Source organism: Aythya fuligula, chromosome 29, assembly GCF_009819795.1.
Source record: "Aythya fuligula isolate bAytFul2 chromosome 29, bAytFul2.pri, whole genome shotgun sequence".
NCBI classification, from domain to species: Eukaryota; Metazoa; Chordata; class Aves; order Anseriformes; family Anatidae; genus Aythya; species Aythya fuligula.
The window spans coordinates 1,367,415-1,388,586 of record NC_045587.1 but is presented as its reverse complement, the minus strand read 5'-3'; the positions used below and the strand labels follow the sequence as shown (position 1 = coordinate 1,388,586).

At 51.6% G+C, this 21,172-nt stretch overlaps 1 protein-coding gene across 1 annotated transcript; it reads left to right on the top strand.

The window, feature by feature from the left end:
* Positions 1-18,834: 18,834 nt before the first annotated feature.
* Positions 18,835-20,221, top strand: HOXC4 (homeobox C4). Its single transcript, XM_032204831.1, has 2 exons — positions 18,835-19,378; positions 19,878-20,221. The coding sequence occupies exons 1-2, from the start codon at positions 18,835-18,837 to the stop codon at positions 20,219-20,221; spliced, it is 888 nt and encodes a 295-aa protein (XP_032060722.1).
* Positions 20,222-21,172: the final 951 nt, after the last annotated feature.

The following is a 21,172-nucleotide window of genomic DNA, read 5'->3' as shown; positions in this document are numbered from 1 at the left end:
GTGGGCTCGCAGGAGATGGGGGTCCAGCTCTTTCCACGAGTTCTGGTGTAAGCTACCTTGAGGAAACTTTTATTTCGGGGTGGGGAGGGAGGGAGATGCTGAATGGACTCTGGTCCGTACCCTCACAAATCCGTCAGACAAAGGAGATCTCTTGTTAGTATGCAAAAACCCGCTGTTAGCTTCATGCAAAATTTAGTGTATCGCTCTTTAGGTTGTTACTAAGTGTCCTAACCTGTGCGCTCTTTGGGGAAAAAAATCACCGTGAGGTTGCTCGAAAAAAAAAAAAAAAAAAAAAAAAAAAAGAAAAAGAAAAAAAAAAAAGGCTAAAAAATATATAAATCCGCAGGGTGGCTGGGTCGTGATCCGTCAGCTCTAAAAATTGCAATATTCATAGGAAAAAAAAATAAAAATAGAAAAAAAAAAATCAGAGAGCTGGCGAAGGAGGAAAAGAACAAAAAACCCAGAGCCAAACGCCAAGCCTGAAGTCCCAGCCTCCTCTTTGCCCTCTGCTCGCCCTTCTGGGGAAAGGAAATGGCTGGTGTGTGTTTGGGGGGCGGGGGGGGTGAGCCCCCATCTGCCTGCCGGGATGCTCGGGCAGGACCCCCCCGCTCTGCTCCCTGAAGTCGGAAGGAAAATGTTGACCCTGGCTGCGGCTCGGCAAAGCCTCACCGCTGCCTCCCTGCACTTGTCCTCAGCCCCCCGCAAAGCCTCGCACAGGGGCCGGGGGGGTTCCCCGGGGGGGCTTTTCGTGGCACTCGGATGGCGTTATTTTATTATTATTTGCATATAAAAGAAATGAATAGACCGGGAGACACCGGCTTGCGCGGACCCTCCGAAATCTCCGGGCAGGAGAGTGCAGCATGGGAGGTGGGGGAGGGAGAAATAGCCTCTGGACTTAATATTATTGTGTATTTATTTGTTGCGTAATTAATGTAGATTTGCTAAATGCTAAGATATATATTAAAAGGCCAAGGCGAACCCAGATTTGTACATCTTTGTCTAAATTCAGTCCATTGCAGTAACTTTTTTTTTTTTCTTTAATTCCGCAATAATGTACTCGGTATATTTATTGGGTGCCGCTTCGTGTGCGAGAGGACCATGAAACTTATATTTTGTCATATGGAATAAACAGTAAATAACCCAAAAAGTTGGCGTGCCGGGCAGATGCCTTTCTGTGCTCCTTCCCCGTCTCGGAGCAGCTTTCTGCTCCTTCTGCTACTTTGGCAAAGTATTGATTCTTTATATTGCTTTTTTTTTCTATTTTTTAAAAGCAGTTTTCGGGAGAGCAGAGGGTGGAGGGGTGCTTTAGCGCAGAATGTCCTTCTCCCCCTCCCCGGAAAAGGTACGTGCTGCTCTTCCTATTTCCCAGAGCTGTATTGGGAAGGGAGGGGGAAAAATGACTTTTTTTTTTTAGTGATTAGCTCCTGGCTGGGCCTTTATGGACGCGCCCGGTGAGCTGCTCGGGCTAGGTTTTTTATTATTTTTTTTTTCTCTCGGGCTTTTCCTTCCAGGCTGGTGTTCTCGGCTGGCAGATGGCATTTTAATAGGAATATCGGTTTAAAATTACCCTGTGTCTTTCTCTCCCCCACCCCTTTCCCCCTTCCTCCCTCCTCTTCTCTCCCCAAATGTGTAGTCGGGGGGAAAGGATTTTGCCCAAAGTCTCGCAGCCGGTGCCTCTCTCCGCAGGTTGGGCAGCACCTGGACTCGCCAAGGATGTCCCAGTGCCTAACTGGAGGTGACTGGGATGGGCTTGGGGGGCGGTCTGGCGGGTAGGGGGGCTCCAGGCCCTGTTGTGTCCGTCCCCCCCCAGCCTGGAGAGAGGCTTTGCTTTCAGGGATGCTCTGGGGAAAGGGGGAGCTACACCCACCCAGAGCCCCTCTGCTGGGCCTAGGGCTGATGGAGGTGCTGGGGTCAGGGCTGGGGGCTGCTCCCCTCCTCGCTTCCCTGCTGCTCTGTTCCCAAACACCTTTTCCTTGGCTTTTTAAAATATTTGTTGGTGTATTTGCTCTCTTCTAACGCGGAGGGCCTAATGCGGAACACATGGGCTCTGCTCCCGGGGTGGAAACACGCGTTGCAGCGGGCGTGCGCATCCGTCCCGGAGGCTCACACTTGGCTCCATATGGACTTCTCCAACCCTACAGCCATATGGCATAGGCGCGGGGCTGCGAAAATTGTTTGTGTAGGGTCTCCCCGTGCCTCTCCACGTGCTCGCCGCCCGCGGGCGCGTACGGCGGGCGCACAAACCCTATAGAGCCGCTCGTGCACCGCGGCGAGGTGCGCGCACACGTCTATACGTCTGCGGGAATATTTGCATAGAGCTGCACCTATATTTCGCAGGCACATGCCTCCGTGCACCCAGACACACACACACACACACTCAGGGTCACTCCTCCCGTGTCTTCCGAGCTCTTTACAGGAGAAACAAATGCTTGGAGAAGCCAATAAGCTCCATAAAACTTTATAGGATTTCCTTTACACAGCGGAAACAATGGAACAATTTCCTGAACCTGCAAACAAAAGTTTCTTCCAGCAGCAGCTCCGGCTGCCTTTACGGGTACAATTAGCACAGCGTGCTCAAGTGGGGAATCTCTCGCTATTATACGAGGCGTCCCGAGCCTGGAGGGCTTTTCCTTTCTATCTCTCTCTCTAGTTTTTGCATTTATTTATGATTTGTGGACGTTGCGTTCTGGTTATTTGGCGAGTTGCGAGCCGCAAAGAATGCTCGCGCAAGCCCGGCGACATTTAATTTTCCTGTCATTTAACAGTCAGGCGAAAATCCCCATTTTTTGCTGTCCCAACTGTCATTTTGCCGTCCGTTTGGAGTGAAATACTGCAAAGCCAAGCAGAGCTCGCCTTGCACATTTATTTGCTGCCTGAGCCAGTTTTTGCTCACCACTGGGGCTCCCTGACTTGGGGCCTGGGGTGATTGCAGCGAGGCTGGTAGGGCTCGTAGCGATTCCAATCATTTCCTTTTAGGATTTTATTTTTTACCCATGCTGTGTAAATCTATTGACTCGTTGTTCAGGCACAAAAACCTCTTGGCGTGTACTGGTAATTGCTCATTATTCCGTTCTATTTTCTCTTAAACAATGTATTACCCTCACTCTCACCGGTATTATTGCGCCGTCTCTTGATTATTATTTGTTTTCTGATTACATTTCGTACTTTAACAGCGCCTTTTCTCTCCCTTTTTAACCGGGAAGCTGTCAAGGCGTCTTGGTTTCGTCAAGGCAAGGGTTAACCATCTCGGAGACCACTCGTGTTTTATCTGCGAGAGCAGTCGAAAATAATCATAGTAATAATAATTTAAAAAACCCAACCCTAAGACTTTAAAATTCAAACTTTCGGATTTCCACCCTGCGGAGCGGAGGCAGTTACTTATGATTAATTATTCGCTCATCCTGCCCTGGGGAGGGGGGCGAGGGGGCCCGGGGGGCTCTTTGGACCCCTCGTCCCTCTCTTCTTTAGGGGTATTTTGCTCGGGACTGGTTGATGGTTGGTGGATGTTGTTGCTGGTGCTGTCTTGAAGAGATTTGCCTTTTATTTCCCCTCTCGGCTGCTCAATCCCTTCCCAAAGACTCTGCCGAACAAGAAGGAAATAGAAAAGGACTTACCTTGCCCCGTCATCCGTGTCAACCCAGTGAGAACTTAAAATGGCCCAAAAACAACAAACAAACCAAAGTTGCATTTTTTATATATAAATCCAGGACTTTTTTTAAAAAAGCAAAGCTCTTTTAGTTTCACCGAGAACATGAGAACATTAGCAGAAATACTCATGGCTTCTATGTGAATTTAGTAGTTTAAAACTTTTGAAGGTTATTTATGTGGATGGCCCTAAGCAAAAGCCCTGAATGGCTCTCAGGGAGCACGTGATGTCATTAAACTAAGTTTTATGGTTTGGGGGAGCTGACAAACCCACAATATATTTACATCATATATAATCTTAACTGTCCACCATCGCAGCTGCTAGAGCTGTTTAATGCTGGGACAGTGGGACAGGCGCTTAGTGCGGAGCGCGGCGGCGGCGGGGCTCCAGGCGGAGCGCGGACCCCGAGCATCCCCCGGCGACCTCCGTAAGTTTTGCCTTGCTCACACTTTTCCCCGGCTCTCCTTCCGTATTATTTATTTATTTATTATTTAATTTATTATTGTTGTTGTCGTTGCTTTTTTGTTTTTTTTTTTTTTTTTTAAATATTATTTTGTTCGTAGAATTGCAAACTAAAATTAGCCTCTCCCCCCCCGCCCTCCCCTCCTTCTTCCGTGGGAGTTGGGCAGGAATGCGAGCAGTTTTGCAAGGGGCGAGCTGCAGGCGAACATCTTATCGGGCAGGAATCTCAGCGCCTCTCCCCTCCCCAGGGCTGCTGGAGACGAGATAAGGCCAAAGAGGTCTCTATGGTACTGGTTTAGCAACCCACTCCCCCCCGCCAGCCAGCCCCCCCCGGGCACAGCCCGAAGGTGCTTGGCCCCCAGTTCCCACCCCACCCCCGTGGCGAGGAGTTTAAGCGGATTTCTTCATGTCTGCGTGGGGTTTGAAAATGTATTTTATTTTTTATTTTTTACTATTTTATTCTTTCTTCCCCGTGCGGTGAGAGTTGGGCTTTGCAAAGAGAGGAGGGGAAAGGAAAAAAAAAAAAAAGGAAATTAAAAAAAAAAAATCCACCCCTGACGAAGTGCATGCGCGGAGGCGGAGGCAGGCGGGAGCGAGGCCGGTGCAGGTGAGCGGAGGCTGGGCCGCTCCCGAGGCTGCTCCGGGGGTGTCCGGGCCCCCCCTCCCCTCCGTCTACCGGGTTTGTCCCCCGTGGGGTGGCCACTCGTGGAAGGCGGCTGCAACCCCCCCCACGTCCGAGTCTGGGGAGTCCCCTGTGCTTGGAAAACCCTGGAGGCCCTGGAATCCCCCCCCCCAAAGGCAGAAGGAGGATGTGGGGTCCCGTCGGGGGGGTCAAACTTGCAGCAGAACCAAGGAACTGGGGGGGGTAGACCCCAGTTCCTTGGCCCCCTCGACCCCTGCTTTGGCATCACCCCTGCGTGGAGCCAGTCCCGGGGGGAGCAGTGGGGCACCCCCCCCCCGTTATTTTCCACGGGAGTCCTGCTGCTCTGGGTGCTGGGGGATGATGCTCAGCTTTGTGTCCCCCCCCACCCCCCCGGGCCTGCACCCCTCTGCTAGGCCCCGTCCTCCTGGGTTTATCCCAGGCCTCAAGCCTGGCGTTGAGGGGGGGGGGGATGCTGTCCCCGGGGGTGCCACGATTGGTGTGTTAAAGGGGAGCTTCAGGTTCCTAATGCGGGGCTTTAGGTGGGGGGGGGGGTGTGATTCGCCTGGATCAGTCCCCCCGCAGGCCTGGTGGCACTGGCTGGGACACGCGTGTGACACTGGGAGAGTGAGTTTGACTGGGGGAACGAGGTTTTTTTTCGGATGGGGGGCTCCGTGCCCTCCCCCCCCATAGCGGTGAGGGAGCCCCTCAGAACTTTACGCGCAGGAGATGCCCCGGGAAGTGATTTCCACCTGGGAGCAGCCACCCACGTCCACCCACTCCCTGTTACACCCCCGTGTGCATGCGCAAACGCACTCGTGCACACGTGTGTGCACGGACAGGCGTGCAAAAGGCATGCACACGCGTGCACACGCACGTGCAAGCAAGCAAATCCTGCATTAAGTGCATAAACACTTGCACAGACGTGCAAATGCACCCGCTTGCACACCCATGCCAGCACACGTGCAGGCACACGATTGCACGCTCCTACGCATGCACACAAGTGTGCACGTGCTTACAAAGCTGTGCACACCACCCCCCCCCCCCCCCCGCTAAAATGCGTGCACACGCACGGGGCCTTGCACGCACACAACCCCCCCAGCTCACGTGTGCAACCTCCCTGTGGGTGCAGGAGCTCTGTGGGTGCTGAGCCCCCCCTCGCAGGGACCCCCACTGAGCTGGGAGCAGGGGAGGGGGCTGCCCCCCACCCTGGGGTGCTCCGGGGGGGGAGCAGGGTTGCAGACAATTTGGGCAGGGACAAATCTGGGGTAAGGCTGGAGCCAGAGGCAGGGGCACGATGTCAGAGTTAGGGACCTCAAAAATAATCTCCAAAGCCCCGTGGGGGGGTCAAGCCCCCCCCCAAAAAAACAGAGAGCAGCCCAGCATAGGGACCTGGGCAGCCCCCTCGGCCCTGTGTTGTTGTTGTTCCGGGGGGTTTAAGCCCCTCCTCGAGGTGTTTTATGTGGGGGGTTGGGGGTGTCGCAGCCTCCCCCTCGCTGACCCCTCCTATTCAACCCCCCAAACGCCCCCGTTTTTGGCTTCAGTGCCGGGGGCCACTCGTGGGCCAAATGGGGCCATTGCCAAGACCAAACCTGGGGGTTGCAGGGGATGTTTTGGGCGGGGGGGGGCTTCTGGCGGCTTTTCGGCATTTTTTCCGACAAAATGCTATCTGAGGCACGCCGGGCTTTTTTGGGGGGTGGGCTTTTTTGGGGTTGGGTGCGAGGATGGGGCCGCGTCCAGGCAGCTCAAATCAATGCGGAGCCCCCGGCGGGTCGCTGCGTTGCGGAAATCTCCTTCATTTCCAGCGTCAGCATCGTTTTCTGTCCGACCCCCCCCGCAAAAGGGGTCTCTGCCCTCGGCTCCCCCGGTGGCTGCCCCCGGAGCGAAACATTCCCGAGGTCTGGCGAGAAACACGGGGGTGGTGCTTGAAGGCCGGGTTTTGGTCTCCCTCTTGGGGGTGGAGGGGAAATTCCCTCCCCCGTCCCACTGGGAAGGCGTGTGCACCTCCCCGGGGGGGCCGTTTACCTACGCCCTATGCAGCAATGGACATCTATAGGGCGCTATAGGGCTCGTCTATAGGGCTTCGTCCCTATAGGTTTGCATGCCCTGAGACCCCTGCCCAGAGCAAGTCACCGAGGGGCTATAGAATCACAGAATGTCACAAGATAGTAGAAAACCTAACAAAAATCAAAATAAATATAAATACTTATATTTTTTTACACCGCCTGGAGCAGCGTGACATCCCCAGGGCTGCGGGACAAGGCCACTGTCCCCAGCTCGGGGCCCTTGGGTTCCCTTTGTCACCCCACAGGCAGGGTGACACCCCCACCCTCCCGGTGGCACTGCGGTACGTCCCGATGCTGAGAAATATCGCGAGTCCCGACTTTTCTTCCCAGTCTTTAATAGTGGGGAAATATGGTATTAAAAATAAATAAATGAATCTAAATCAACCCCCTTGCCAAAAATATGGTCAGCTCCATCGCTGGGTTGGGGGTGCACAGGGGCTGGGGGAGCCCCCTGGTTGTCTTCGTCCCCCCATCACCCCTTAAACCACGAAAAAACTTTAAAAGGTGCTCCGGGACAACACGAAGTCGCTCGAAAGCCTGGGAGCATCTAAAAGGGATTCGGGGGTACCCCAGGCTCCAGCAGGAACCCAAGGGTTCAGGGAACCCTGCAGGGCTTCGCAAATTTTGGGGTGAAGGGAGAAAGTTTTAGCGACCGACGTGAAACTTGGCCGGTTCTTTCTCCTTTTCCACCTCTTCGTTTAGGTGATGGATGGGGAGTCATTAAAAATAAATTCTGGGGCTGGAGAATTGCTGCCAGCTCTTCGGGAGGTTTGGGGGTTTCGCTTGGGAATCATTGGGGTTGAGTGTGAACGCTGCTCGCCTTTGGGGTTGTTGCTCCCAGGTTCGGTCGTCTATTTAAAGAATTAGGTTAAAAAAACATTAAATAATCAGAAGAGATGCCACTTCATGGTACCAAGCAAAATAATTTTCTGCGTAATTGGAGAGGAAAAGGAGAGAGAGGAAAAAAAAATACGGAGAATGACTCTGGGGATTGTAATTTGTTCGCCTCCAGCTCGGTGCTGGAAAAATAACTTACTGGGGGTGGGGGGGACTGGGGCACTGATGGGGACGGCAGGGGGTGGCTGCTCGCAGGGTTTTGCTCCCCCAGATGGGCAAAGCGAATTTGGGAAGCTCGGCTCCGCTCTGCCCCTGTCTTCCCCAGCAGAGCCGCGCCGATGGTATTGATGGATTGATTTTATTGATTTATTATCCGCTCCTCAAAGCGCCTTCCTATCAAATGATGTTTTGATCTGGGTTTTCCCGGTCAAGAGTTGAATTCCGAGTTATCGATTTTTTTTCCCTCTCCCTTTTTTTTCGGGGGTTTGCTTGCGATTTTTCTCTCGCCTGGCAAACGCGAGGGTGCGCCGCCCCCCCCCCTTGCCACCCTCCCCTCCACTTTCTCTCCTTTTAGGAAAGAAGTAAGGAGGGGAGGAAGGAAAATAAACAAACACACGTTACTTTCGCTCCACTGACACATGCTTTACACCTCTTTATCCCCAGGTCTTTTCTTCTCCTTACCACGCAGGGAAAAATGGTCAAGGCAACGCGGTTTGACCAAAAACGCGGGGGAAAAAAAATCTAATTTCCGCCCTTACACTTTTCTTTTTTTTTTTTTTTTTTTGCTTTTCTTCCTGCTTGGGCTGTGTGTCCGGGCAGATTTCTATCAGGGCACCGGCAGGGATCTATACGTGGGCATCTATAGGCGGCCAGGAGCCTGCCCAGATGGCTCCGGCCCCGCGTGTGCACAGCCACGTGCGTGCGCGCACCCTTGTGTAAACAGACACGGAGATATTTAAATGTTTTCTCGGCACTTAGAGATTTCTCTGCTTCGCTCTCAGCGGTAAAATAATCACAAGGGAAGGGAGAGCGGCTACTGTTGACCTCTGGTACATAGCCGCTCCCGCGGCAGCGTTACCTCGCTGCAGTCGGGGTGGCAGAATCCGAGCTCATCCGCCTCCAAAATCATGGCATTTTCCTTCCTGGGGCGTTGGCGATGGCAAAAAAAGAAATAAAATTAAAAATAAAATTAAGATAAAATATAAAGAGGGAGTCAGTAAGCATATTGAGTTTTCTTTTTTTTTTTCTTTTTGAATGTTGTTTCAGGACACCGGCTCCCCCCTTTCCACCTCCCTCCCCAAATCTCTGTCCTTGCGCTGCGGTTTGGGGAGCCAGGGGGGGCTCAGCTCCCGCAAGGGGGGCCCAGGCTTTGTGCGGGGGCCCGGTGCCGGCGGGGGGGCACGCAGCGAGGAGCTGGCTCTGATCTGCCCGCCCGCAGCCGCGCCTCGGGCCAGGGGGAGCCCCCCCCCCGGCCGCACACCGGCAAAAGTCGCGACACACGACACAGGGAGAGCCCTCCTGCCACGGTCGGGTACCGGCGAGTGCACCTCCGCCCCTGCCCTCATTTCTTCCTCTCCTTGGAAAATCCAATTTCCTTCCTTCCTTCCTTCCTTCCTTCCTTCCTTCCTTCCTTCCTTCCTTCCTTCCTTCCTTCCTTCCTTCCTTCCTTCCTTCCTTCCTTCCTTCCTTCCTTCCTTCCTTCCTTCCTTCCTTCCTTCCTTCCTTCCTTCCTTCCTTCCTTCCTTCCTTCCTTCCTTATTTTTCTTTCTTTTTCTTTCTTTCTCTCTTCTTTCTTTCTCTCTTCTTTCTTTCCCTCTTTCTTTCTTTCTTTCTTTCTCCCCTCCTTTCTCCCTTCCTTTCTCTCTTTCTCTCTTTCTCTCTTTCTCTCTTTCTCTCTTTCTCTCTTTCTTTCTCTCTTTCTCTCTTCCTCTCTTCCTCTCTTCCTCTCTTCCTCTCTTCCTCTTTTTCCCTTCATCCCTCTTTTTCTTTCTCTCTCATTTTCTTTCTCACTTTCTCTCTCTCCTTTTCTTTTTCTCTCTCCCTCTTCTTCCCTCTCTTTCTCTCTTTCTTCCTCTCCTCCCCTTTCCTTCCTTTCCTCCTCTTCACACCCTCACCATCCCCACCTTTCTCTTTTTCATCTCTTTTCTTTCCCTCTCATTTTCTCTTTTTCTACACATCTCATCCTTCCTTCTCTCTTCTCCCCTGTATTTTCTACCTTCCTTCGCCCACCCCTCACCCCCCCAAAATCATGATTTCCCACCCCAAACAGAGGCACCCCACAACCCACAGAAAGCAGTCCCTGAGCAGAGCCCAGCTCCGCCGACACCTTGGGATTTTTTCCACCCTTTCTCCTCATTCTCTCATTCCTGGGATTATTTTAAGCTCCCACCCCCAGCAGATTCCTCGTGTACTGGACTTTAGTGGGGGACCCAGTTTAGGGGCACCCAGCGCCTGCAGAGGTCAGACACCCCCCTTTTGGGGCGTGAGGTGGCAGACCCGTCCCTTTTGGGTTTAGCCCGCACGAGAGGGTTTTGCAGGCTGAGCCTGATGGCTTTCTGTAATTAATATCGAAGTCGCTCGCCCCCCGCTCCGGCCCCCGTCTCCTTCTCCCCCACACTTCATCTTCACCCTTCACTGGCAGCCAGTATCCAGCGAGCTTGACCTAAACGCCCCCCAAAATCGTGGATCTAAGCAAATCCAGCCCCAAAAAAAGCCACCCGGCTGCGTGCAACCCTCCCCATCTGCTGAAAGAGATCTGGGGGAAGAAATATGTTTTTTTTTTTTTTTTTTTCTCCACTCCCCCCAAGAAAAGCCTTGTGTAGATGCTGAGGTGGGGGCTCCTTTTCCTTCCTGGGGGGGGGTTCCTTCTTCCTCTGGAGCACACGGGTGGGATTTACTAGGAAAGGACCACTCGGGTGCCTGTTCATGCGGGGGGGGGGGGGGGCACAGCACACCCCGACACCCTCATCCCTCCGCGCTCTGCCAAAACCCAGACCCTTGCACCCCAAATATCGGCCTGCGGGCGACGCTCCGGTTTAAAAGCAAGCAACCCAAATTCCCCTCTTTCTAGGTATTTTTGTCCCTCTCCTTCCCTGGCACTTTCGGGGAAGAAGAAAGCCTTTCGGACGCTGGAAGCGGGGAAATATTTACCTGCAGACTCAAGCTGACACTTTACATCTGTGTCTGCTCCTCTTCGGTACCTGTCTCTGTCGAAATTAATTCCCTATAATACTGTGGAGAAATAGAAAGCTTTAAAAAATAGGCTGGGCTCCGAGTCGCTGGGTCATGTGTAAGGGGAGAAGTGGAGTATGAACAAACCTATATTTTATGTGAGGCTTGCAGAGCGCTGCAACGCTCCTGCGCTAATGCCTAATTCTTCACTTAGCCCAAACGCGATGCTTCGAGTCAGAACTGGGGCTTAAAATAGGATCTGAGGGGGAGCTGGCTGCTCCCCGCAGCGCCCCTCACCTTGTCCTCGGGGCGAAGGGCTGCTTTCCCCTTCTTTTCCCTTCCTACCCACCCCAAAAAATAACTACAAAAAACACAGCTCACCTTTTCTAGTTTCCCCAGCAAGCCTAAAAGGACAGGGGACACCTTTAGGGCTGGGAAAAGGCGATTTTTCCCCCCACGGCCCAGGCGAGCGGGCCGTGATTTTTTTCCTTTCCTTTTTTTTTTTTTTTTTTTTTTCAGGAAAGCAGCCGATTTCTTATCAGGTCGGGATTGATGCTGGCGGCCTGGTTCTGTATATCATCCCCGCGGCTCCTCTTGTTCAAACCCGGCTCCTTTTGCTCCCGGGGCTGTGAGTGATGGCTCCTGCTGCTCCCCATGCCGCCAGAATCCTAATGGCCCCGCCGAGGGGCTCCCCGCATTTTGCTGGCAGGATATTTTGGGGAGAACCCCCCCCAAATCACTGCGAACCCCGCCTGAGCCCTTGGTGCTGGAGGCGCGGCCCCCGCGGAAGCCACGAAACGTTTTTATTAAAAGGTTTTGATGGATTCGCCTTGGGGATTAACTAAGATAATAGTTTATTGCACTGCGAAAGATTAAACTGAAAGTACCCTAGTGAAAAAAAAATAAATAAACATTAGAGGGAACGGGGGACGTCTTTCCCAGCATTATACCCGTTGTTTCCAGCCTTAACGGGGGTCCCCGGGGCTGCGGGGTGTCTGAGCTGTCTTTTCGGGGCGTTATTATTATTATTGCAATTATTATTAAGATTTAACTACATGTGATAGCTCGGCGGAGCGGCTGCGGTCTGTGTGCGCGGGGCAGATTCCCCTCCCCGTCCCGCAGCCCCCAGCCCCAAACTGGGGTGCTGGGAGGTCGTGGGGGAGCGGGAAGAGCCGGATCGACCCCGGGGGAAGCCAAATTTCCCTGACTCACTGCGAGCTGTCAAGGCTCGGGGTCCTCCTCCCTCCGCACATGTGCGCGGAGCTGCGCGCATCTGTGTGCCCCTCTCCGCCGGCATGTGTAATGTCGGATTTAAGAGCGTGTTTACACAGCTAGAGAGTTTGAAACACGGCCCGAAACGCGATAAAACGGTCCTCTAAATCATCCTGCCCTTGATCCGTGGCTTCCACATATGCGGCTGGGTGCGCGCTGCTGGGAATCTGCCCTCCATGTAATGCTGCGGGGCTCTGCCTCCCTGCGCGGGGCTTCCGTCCTCCTGTCCTCCTGTCCTCCTGTCCTCCTGTCCTCCTGTCCTTCTGTCCTCCTGTATCCCGTCTTTCTGTCCTCCTGTTCTGTTCTCCCGTCCTTCTGTTTTCCTGTCCTCCCATCCTCCCGTCCTCCTGTCCGCCCGTCCTCCTGTCCTCCCGTCTCCCCATCCTCCTGTCTTCCCGTCTCCCCGTCCTCCTGTCCTTCTGTCCTCCCGTCCGTCCCTCCGCGCCCCCGCCTTTCATCAGCCGCCACCCAGAGCAAGGGGGACCCGAGGTTTTTAATAACAGCGGGCTATTGATCCGAGCTCTCGGCAGCGGCCAAGGTGTATCGACGAGGGCTGTGGATCTCATTAGGCGCTGCTCAGGGATGCATTCGCTAAGAGCAACGCGGCCATTTGAACACCGAAGCGGAAAAAAAAAAAAAAAAAAACGAAGTGGTTTTTATTTATTTATTTATTTATTCCTTCCCTACCCTTTGCTTAAAAAAGTGCCCGGCAATGAGGTTGTGTCCCCGGGGACTGCCCCCGCCGGACTGACTTTTAATTGCGAAAGGGTGGCAAAAGGGACGAGCCCAGGCTGCTGAAGCCTGGGCTTCGTCTTCGCTCTGGGAGGACTCAAAATGAAGGGGAAAAAATGAGTTTTTGCTTTGCAATGCGGGGAGGGCTCTTTTATTCCCCCTCGCCCCCCCGGCTTGGTGCCAGCCTGGCCAGGGGTCCCTGCACCACGTCAAACGAAGGCTGAGAAATCTCTGCCACATTTACTCTGCAGCTAACAGCGGAGCAGGGCTCTTTATTTCTATTTTTCCCCTTAAATCCCCCCCCCTCAAGCCCCTTTCTGGGGCTGGATGAACTTTCTGGGTGGGGGGACAGAAGTTCATTTGTCGCCTCTTTCCATTATCCAGAGAAACTTTTGCAACATCCCCCCTCCATCCCCATCCCTGTCCCCGTCCCAAGCCAAACTCGGGCGTTATCGGGGCTCAGAAGTGCGTTTGTAAACACGAGGGGGTCCGGGAGAGGAGGCCGGGGGCAGGGGCGGGTGTTAATTATTAATATTGTCATCCCGGAGGAAGATTTCCAAGGGGCGAGCAGTAAGTACCACTCAAGCAGCAGCTCTCTCCAACAGGAGGGATCAGCCTAAAGTTTGTATATCTTTCCACCCCATACAATAACAGCTAGAGATCTGTTAATGGGCTCTCTGTAGCCCCTGAACACTTTCCCCTGCAACTTTCGCCACCCGCCCCCCCGCCCTTTCCCCAATACAAGCCCAATGTTTTCTTTTCAACTTAACCCAGGGTTCAGCAGTTATCCGGTGGGTCATTATAAGTATTCTTTGTCTCCGAAAAGTCAAGGAGAAACCTTCGCTCCGGTGTCTATGGCACTTGAAAGCATCCTCCAGCCTCTGCCTCCTCTGCCCGGGCTGGGGAGGCTCGATCGGACCTTCCCCCCCCCCACGGCAGCAAATAAATAAATATTTTCAGGCTAAAAATGGATCTGAAAGGGAGCCAAGGAGAGAAGAACCCCCCCAGGACCAAGAAACCGGGGAAGAGCCCAGACGCAGTCACATGAACCAGGGCAAACAAGCAAACAAATAAGAACCCAAGGACCAAAATGACTGCCGAGCTGAGGTTTATTGCCTAAATCCAATTCCGCGCTGCTCTTTAAGGGCTCGGGTTGCTGGCGAGCAGGGCTGTAGCACAAAGAAGGAGCTCCCCAGCCCTGCTTGGAACCGCACGAGAAGTTGGAGCGGATCGAGATAGAAACTTGATTCCCAGCTACTTTGATTTATTTTAAACAAATCCTTTCTGAAAAAAAAAAAAAAAAAAAAAAAAAAAAAAAAGTGCGTTTCCTACCAAGCAGCAAGTTACACTTCTGCTGGGCTCCCTGCTCCGCCGGGTGCCGAGGAGGTCACGGGCTGGACGCCAGCGCCAATTAAATGCGAAATAAAATAGAAGATATTTGTATCCCAGACAAACCTCGGCTCGGCTGAGAGGGGTCTTCGCTCACACCAGATTTGGGGATTTTTTAATTTTTTTTCCCCCTCCCTTTTGGAGAAGGAGAGAGGGGCAGAGCGGGAGGTGAGAGGAACAAAAACCAACAATTTCTCCAGCATAAAAATGAAACATCAAATTAGTTTGCCTCTGGGCTTCATTTTTCCCCTTCTACATTATAACTAGTTATTGAACTCGCTAGAAGATCTAAAGGCCATTTGTGAGGAGAGAAATTTCAATGGAGTTCCCCCATCAATAACTCCTTGGCAGTGACCTATTGGATCAAGTCAAACAGTTGAGGTGAAATTCAGGTCACGCTGTCTAACCAATATTAAAATGCGCCCACTTTTTAAAAAGCCACTTTCAACGAGATTTGAAGAAAATTGAATTCCTGGGTGGGGTGAGAAGGGGAGGGGGGGGAGGAGGGAAGGGAGAGATTGAGAAACTGGTTTGCATATATATATTTTTTTTCCCCCGCAAACAAACAAGAGGGATTCATCTTTAATATTTTAAAATGAAGGGATAAATATTTACATTATTAGTTTCTTTGAGACGAAAGAGGCTCAAAAGAAAAATGTGAAGGCTAGGACTTTGGGTGACAGGCTTTGCTTATTAAAATCGTTTTAGGCCGATTCATTACTTTTACTGACAACAGATTTAAGAAAAAATCAATTAAACATTTGCATATTTCTTTGCATAAATTAGACCTGTCTATTTGCATTATGAAGGAACAAAAAGAAAAGGTCTCTTTGCACTTACTGCTTTCAAGTTGTTAGAAAAATTAAAATTTAATTAATTATATGTCATTGCTTATGTCAGAGAGAATCCAACTATTTTTCCCCCTGAAAATAAAAAAAAATAAGATTGTATATAAATATATCCGTCTTTCCTCCCCCTACCACTAATGTAACTTATTGTGCAATAATCACCTCAAAACAAGCCCTTAAATGCTCGGAATAAAACTCCACTCCAAAATTTATTTCCACCTCCTGAATCTCAAGGAGGCAGAGTTCATACCGCGCGAGCTTTTACCCTGCTTTTACTATTATTATTAAACATTGGATAACAAAACCCCAGTAGATAGGTACTTCATTTTTCTGGAAAGCACAGATTGCTAATGGGCTGAGGTACAGGTTACCAAACGGTCAGTATGGTAATAGCTAACACAATGAATCCGGAGAGACAATGCATACTTATTTTTCTTCAGTACTGTCAAAAAGGCGCTTTGTACTTAAAAACGTCCCCGCAATGGTAACCAGACGTATATTTTGCAGCCAGCTTCCTGGCTAGGAGAAGGAAATAAAGCTCAGATTTTTTTTTTCCTTTTTTTTTTTTTTTTTTTTTTTTTTTCCTGCCGAGGTGCTGCGTTGCTCTCGGTATTGTCACTCCCGAAGTGTTCATCGGCACGGTGCTGGTGGGGGGACGCGGGATGGAGAGCGGTGGGAGGGCTGCTTTATAGACAAAAGAGCCAGATTCTTGTACAACTATTCTTCACACGTCCCCGCAGACTTATTTTACGGAGAGGGGGAAAAAAAATTTAAAAAAAAGTGTTAAATAAATAAAAATCCTCCAAATACTGGGAGCTCTAAACTCCAGGCAAAAAGGCAAAGGGGGGAGTGGTGTGGAAAGACAAGCAAAGAGAGGGGGAAAATAGGATTTTTTGTGCACTTGTAAGACATCGGGGGCAAGCCCCCCCCCCTCCCGAACACACACAGGGGATGAATGGAGGATGGCAAAAGAGGGCTGGAGGAGCAGGTCCTTGCGGAGAGCTCCAAAACCCAGAATTTTGGGGGGAGTCCGGGGGTAGGGGGAGGCAGCCGGGGCAAATAAAGTTGTGTTTCCCCCCCCCACACACCGCTCGGCGAAGGAGTTGGGAGTTTGGGGCTGGAGAGCGGCAGGAATGCGTTTGGTGACCTTCACGCCTCGGATTTTGTAATGCTTTGATTGCTGCTGGTTTGTTTCGCGGATTATTTTGTTTTTTAAACAAACCCACCCAGCGTATCCTTAAGAGAACTACCTGTGGATATTTATTTATTCTGCTGGTGCTTATTGAAAACCATATATTCAAGGGGTGGGGGGAAGGATGTGCGTAGGTAAAAATTACTTTATTAACTCTCCATCTTTATTCAATATTCCCTCAGCCTTGGAATAAAGTTGTTGCATCAGTCTGAACTATAAATGTCAAAACCCTGCATGAGTCTGAGGTGTTTGGGCAGAATGAAGTATAGCTGGAGAAAAGGAATTTATTGGAGATATTTAAATCAATGTTTTGGGTTCCGGAATACATTTCTATTCATGTCTTTTTCCCAACCTCGCAGCTCCCATCCCCCTTCGGTCCCCATCTCTTCTGGGAAGAGCCGGGGTTGTACCTGCTGCTCCAGATCTGCAGCGTGTCCCTGTGCAAGTCCTGGATTTACAACTTGAGGAAGGAGCACGCTTTGTCAGCGCACGGGGCAAGCAATTAGTCAAGCCCTGCAAATCAGCTGCCAATAAACCCCATAAACGCTCGGCAACAATAAAGCGAGCAAACGAGGGATTCCGGGGCCGGGTGGGGGCAAAATACAGACGGGGCTTGGCTGGGGGGGGAGGTGTCTGGGGGGGCTCAGCCGGGGGGGTTCAGGCGCATCCCGTGCCTGCGGGGGTCCCAAACCTGGTCCAGCAGCGGCCTCTGCCCCCTGCCCCAGAGCCCCCCCGGCCGGGGCAGGCTTTTTTGGGGGGGGGCCCAGCCGCCCCCCCCCCAGCCCGCAGCCCCGGCCCCAGCCCTCCCGTCGCCTATATGTACCCTGTAGGCTCGAATTTGTGTGAGCGTCTCCAAGTCACAAATTCGTCTCTAGGGGAATATATGGGCGATGCCAGAGCCTTGGAAAGTTGTGCTTTCCTTTGATTCCCTTTAATTGCAGCGGTTCTAATTAAATCCTCAAATCCTGCTGATGTCATTTTAAAAGGTAGTTATTCAAGTGCAAAGCAGCGTTTGCCGTTTGCCAGGGCAGCGCCGGAGCGGGCTTGTTAAAAAGGTAGAGCGAAATCACCGCGATGATTGGGGAGGGGGGGGGGGGTGATAATAATCAAAATAAAATCCCATTATTACTTTTCATCTCCAGAAGAAACAGCAGCTACCGCAAACACAACTCTCAGCCAAGAGCACAAAGAGCCCCGACCATTTCGCAGTGACTGATTTATGGCGTTTTACAACCCCATAAAAAGCTGTAACAACCAGCCAAAAGCCTTCGACACCGCTGGCACATTTAGTCTAATAAATAAAACATAAACAGTTAACTTTATGTGTCACTTTTATTGTTATCAAGTAAAATATGGCAATGCCCTGCAAGCTATGATTTTCAACTATAATTGTTATCAAGCACAAGGAGGGAATACCCCACCTCCCTTCTCTGCCCCTCTCTTTAGGACGAGCCGTAGATAAAAAGCCCTAATTGAGGGAGCTACAACCCTCCCAAAATGTTGACATCCATTTGCAGCTCCCTAACCTGCCCGGGGCGGCTCTGCGGGCTGCCAGCTGGGCGCTGGGAGCCATTTTTTAACGCATCCCTTCATTTTTTTCCCCCCCAAAAAAATCCTCAGGAGCCCCCTCCCCAGCTTGAGAGCCAGCAGGTAAAATGCCCGGTGCAAGGGCAAAGCGGCCTGAGTGTTGCACACGCGTGGGGGGGGTGTCACCCCGTGTGCCCCCCCCCCTCCCCGGGTGTCCCCTACCTGCAGCACCCAGGGTCGAGGGGAAAGCAGGGTGCCCCCCCCAAAACCCCTCTCTACTCCCAAAGTGCTGGGGCTCAGCAAAGAGGAGGGGATTTGGGGAGCACGGGGAGGGGTCCCCCCCTGCTGCCTGAATTGGGGGGGGCTCGGGGGGGTCCCTGTTTGTGTAGGCAGAGGGGGGGTGTCCTTGCACGCCCCTGGCTTGAAGCAGGGTCACTAACACCCGTGGGATCTGCATGCCCGCTTCTACCTTGCAGGTAACTTGTGCCCCCCGCACCACCCCCCCAAAAAAAAAAAGATGCTGGCAGTGCTTAACCCTTTCCACTCTGGAGTGGAGGTGGGTGGGTGGGGGCAACCCCCCGGAATGCCCTGTCCCCTCCCCGGGTGGGGATGAGGAACAAGGGGGGTGTGAAGGAGCTGGGGGTTGTAGGGGGACAGGATTTTTTTTGGGGGGGGGCTACAGGGTCAACGCAGCGCCGGCCAGGACACCATGACCCCCACATCCGGGGGGGGGTCTTGTTGTTTCCAGCCCACATTCCGGGTGTGGGGGGGGACACCCTTCAACCCCAACCCCCCACATTCCCCCTCCTCCCCCCTCCCTTTGTGGGGTCCCCCATTGTTCCCACACCCCCACCTCCCACCCCACAACACCGGGGGGGCCCCCAGGGGCTTCCCCACCGAGCTCCCCCGGCTGGAGCAGTGCACCCCGAGCCTTGCCCTCTCTCCCACTCCCACTCCCGTCGTCCCCCCCCCAATTTGGGTACATTTTGCAAAAGCTTTTGGTTCCTTATCCGGGGACTGGGCTGGCGGGTGTGATTGGCCGGGGGAGTCACATGGTGAAAGTAACTTTACGGGGTCGCCAGCTAGTAGGAGGGCTTTATGGAGCAGAAAAACGACAAAGCGAGAAAAATTATTTTCCACTCCAGAAATTAATGATCATGAGCTCTTATTTGATGGACTCTAACTACATCGATCCGAAATTTCCTCCATGCGAGGAATATTCGCAAAATAATTACATCCCAGACCACAGTCCGGAATATTATAGCCGGACAAGGGAGTCCAGCTACCAGCATCACCACCAGGAGCTGTACCCCGTGCCACGACCCTCCTTCCCCGACCGCCAGTTCAGCTGCGGTAGTATCCAAGCTCCCGGCAACCCGGCCGCGCACCAAAGGGGACACGGGCAAACTCCAGGAGGCCAACACCTCTCAGAGAAAGCACAGCAGCTCTGCGAGCAGGCTGCTCTTTCCACCTCCTCCACCACTCCTTCCCCAGCCCCTCCAGCCTGCAACCAGCCAAACCCCGACCATCCTAACAGCACAGCTTCCAAACAACCCATAGTCTATCCCTGGATGAAAAAAATCCACGTCAGTACTGGTATGCAACTTTTATTTTCCTCTTCTGTCTCTCTGCTCTCTTATTTTCACACCATGCTCGCTCGCTCGCTCTCTCCTCTCTCCTTTTTTTTTTTTTTTTTTTTTTTTTTATTTCCTTCCCTTCCATGAGAGTCTTTGGGTTAGCACAATTGAACTGGATTTACGACTCCGAATGGGTAATTACACCCACCATAAATTTTATAGCCGAGCTACTGTGGGCAGCCTTAGCCATGTGGCTCGTTCTGTTATGTATGTGTGAAACTCCGAAAGCTTTGTAAGGGGTGCATAAATAATTCAGTCTTTTGAGCCAGGGAAACCCCTTCCTATTAGAATAGAAACTCTTGAGCTGCCCAAAGTTCTTTATTACCTATTTAGCCTATTACTTTCTTCTCCCGGCTCCTCCAGTCGCCTCTCTCCCTCTCCCCCGTCCCTCTCTCCATTCATGCTAATTTTCCTTGTGTTTTTTTTTTTTTTTTTTTTTTTTTCTCCCTCCTTTCCAGTGAATCCCAATTACAATGGAGGCGAGCCCAAGCGCTCCCGGACAGCCTACACGAGGCAGCAGGTTTTGGAGCTGGAGAAGGAGTTTCACTATAACAGGTACCTGACCCGGCGGCGGCGCATCGAGATCGCCCACTCCCTCTGCCTCTCCGAGCGGCAGATCAAAATCTGGTTTCAGAACCGGAGGATGAAATGGAAAAAAGACCACAGGCTGCCCAACACCAAAGTGCGGGCGGCGGCCACCGCGGCGCCCCCCCCCGCCGCCCCGGCGAGCACGGCCGGGGGCGAGGAGCTGCCCCCCGCCGCCGCGCAGGACCCGCGCCCGGAGGATATCACCAGGTTATAAACACCCCCACCCGCCCACAAATGACTCTGGATTATTTATAGAAGCTAATATATATATATATATATTTTGGTTCCGTTCCCCCCCTCCCTCCCCTTTTCCCTCGTAGGTTCGTTTTCTTTTCTTTTCTTTTCTTTTTTTTTTTTTTTTTTAAATGATAATAATAATAATTATTATTTTTCGGCGCGTATAAAAAACAATGGGTCTCCCCAAGACCACGGGCTGTAGATGCATGTCAGATAGCATGAGGCCAGGTGTCTGTACCTGCAGGTTTTTTTACGCCATTTCAGGGGTTTATTTATTTTTTAAAGCCGGGGGGATGGGGGGCGGAGGGGGAGGGCGGGGGGGAGGAAGAGGTAAATGTTCTGTTTAGATGAATTTAATGAAGAAATGAGAATAATATTGACGGCAAAACAAACAAACAAAAAACAGGCGAATGTAGGTATATTTTCCCTCCGCATTACAAATGCACAATGAGCGAAGGAGCTATGAAGTTCTTTTGTAGAAATGTGAAATAAGCTTAAAAAAAATCACGATTTAAAAAAACAAAAACAAAACCCCACAAACAAAAACCAGATACGAAACAGCACACAAGGGTGGACGAGTCTTTGCTGAGAAATTGAGAAGAAAAAAATGAGAGAGAGAGAGAGAGAAAGAAAGAGTGACATATTTAAAAATAAAAGCAGAAGAAGGTTTTAAAAAGTCAGTAGCTAGGTTTTTTTTTGTCGTGGTTATTTGTGTTTTTGGACTGATTTTACATGATCATTGTAAACTTGCAATAAAGAGTTTTAGTGTGTATGTGAAAGTCCCAGTGTTCAATAAACCAGTCAGTGTGAATTAGTTTTACTTTTATGTCTGGTGACTTATTTTATCCTCACATCTCCCCCTTAACCCGCCCCAAAATAATAGTAATAAGGATAATAAAATGCTGGGACGATGTGCAATGGATCCCAT

Excerpts from the sequence above, each read along its gene's own strand:
- HOXC4 (XM_032204831.1), top strand. The coding sequence starts at position 18,835 with ATGGTGAAAGTAACTTTACGGGGTCGCCAGCTAGTAGGAGGGCTTTAT. Across the intron at positions 19,379-19,877 it reads AAAAATCCACGTCAGTACTG|TGAATCCCAATTACAATGGA; the intron begins GTATGCAACTTT and ends CCTCCTTTCCAG.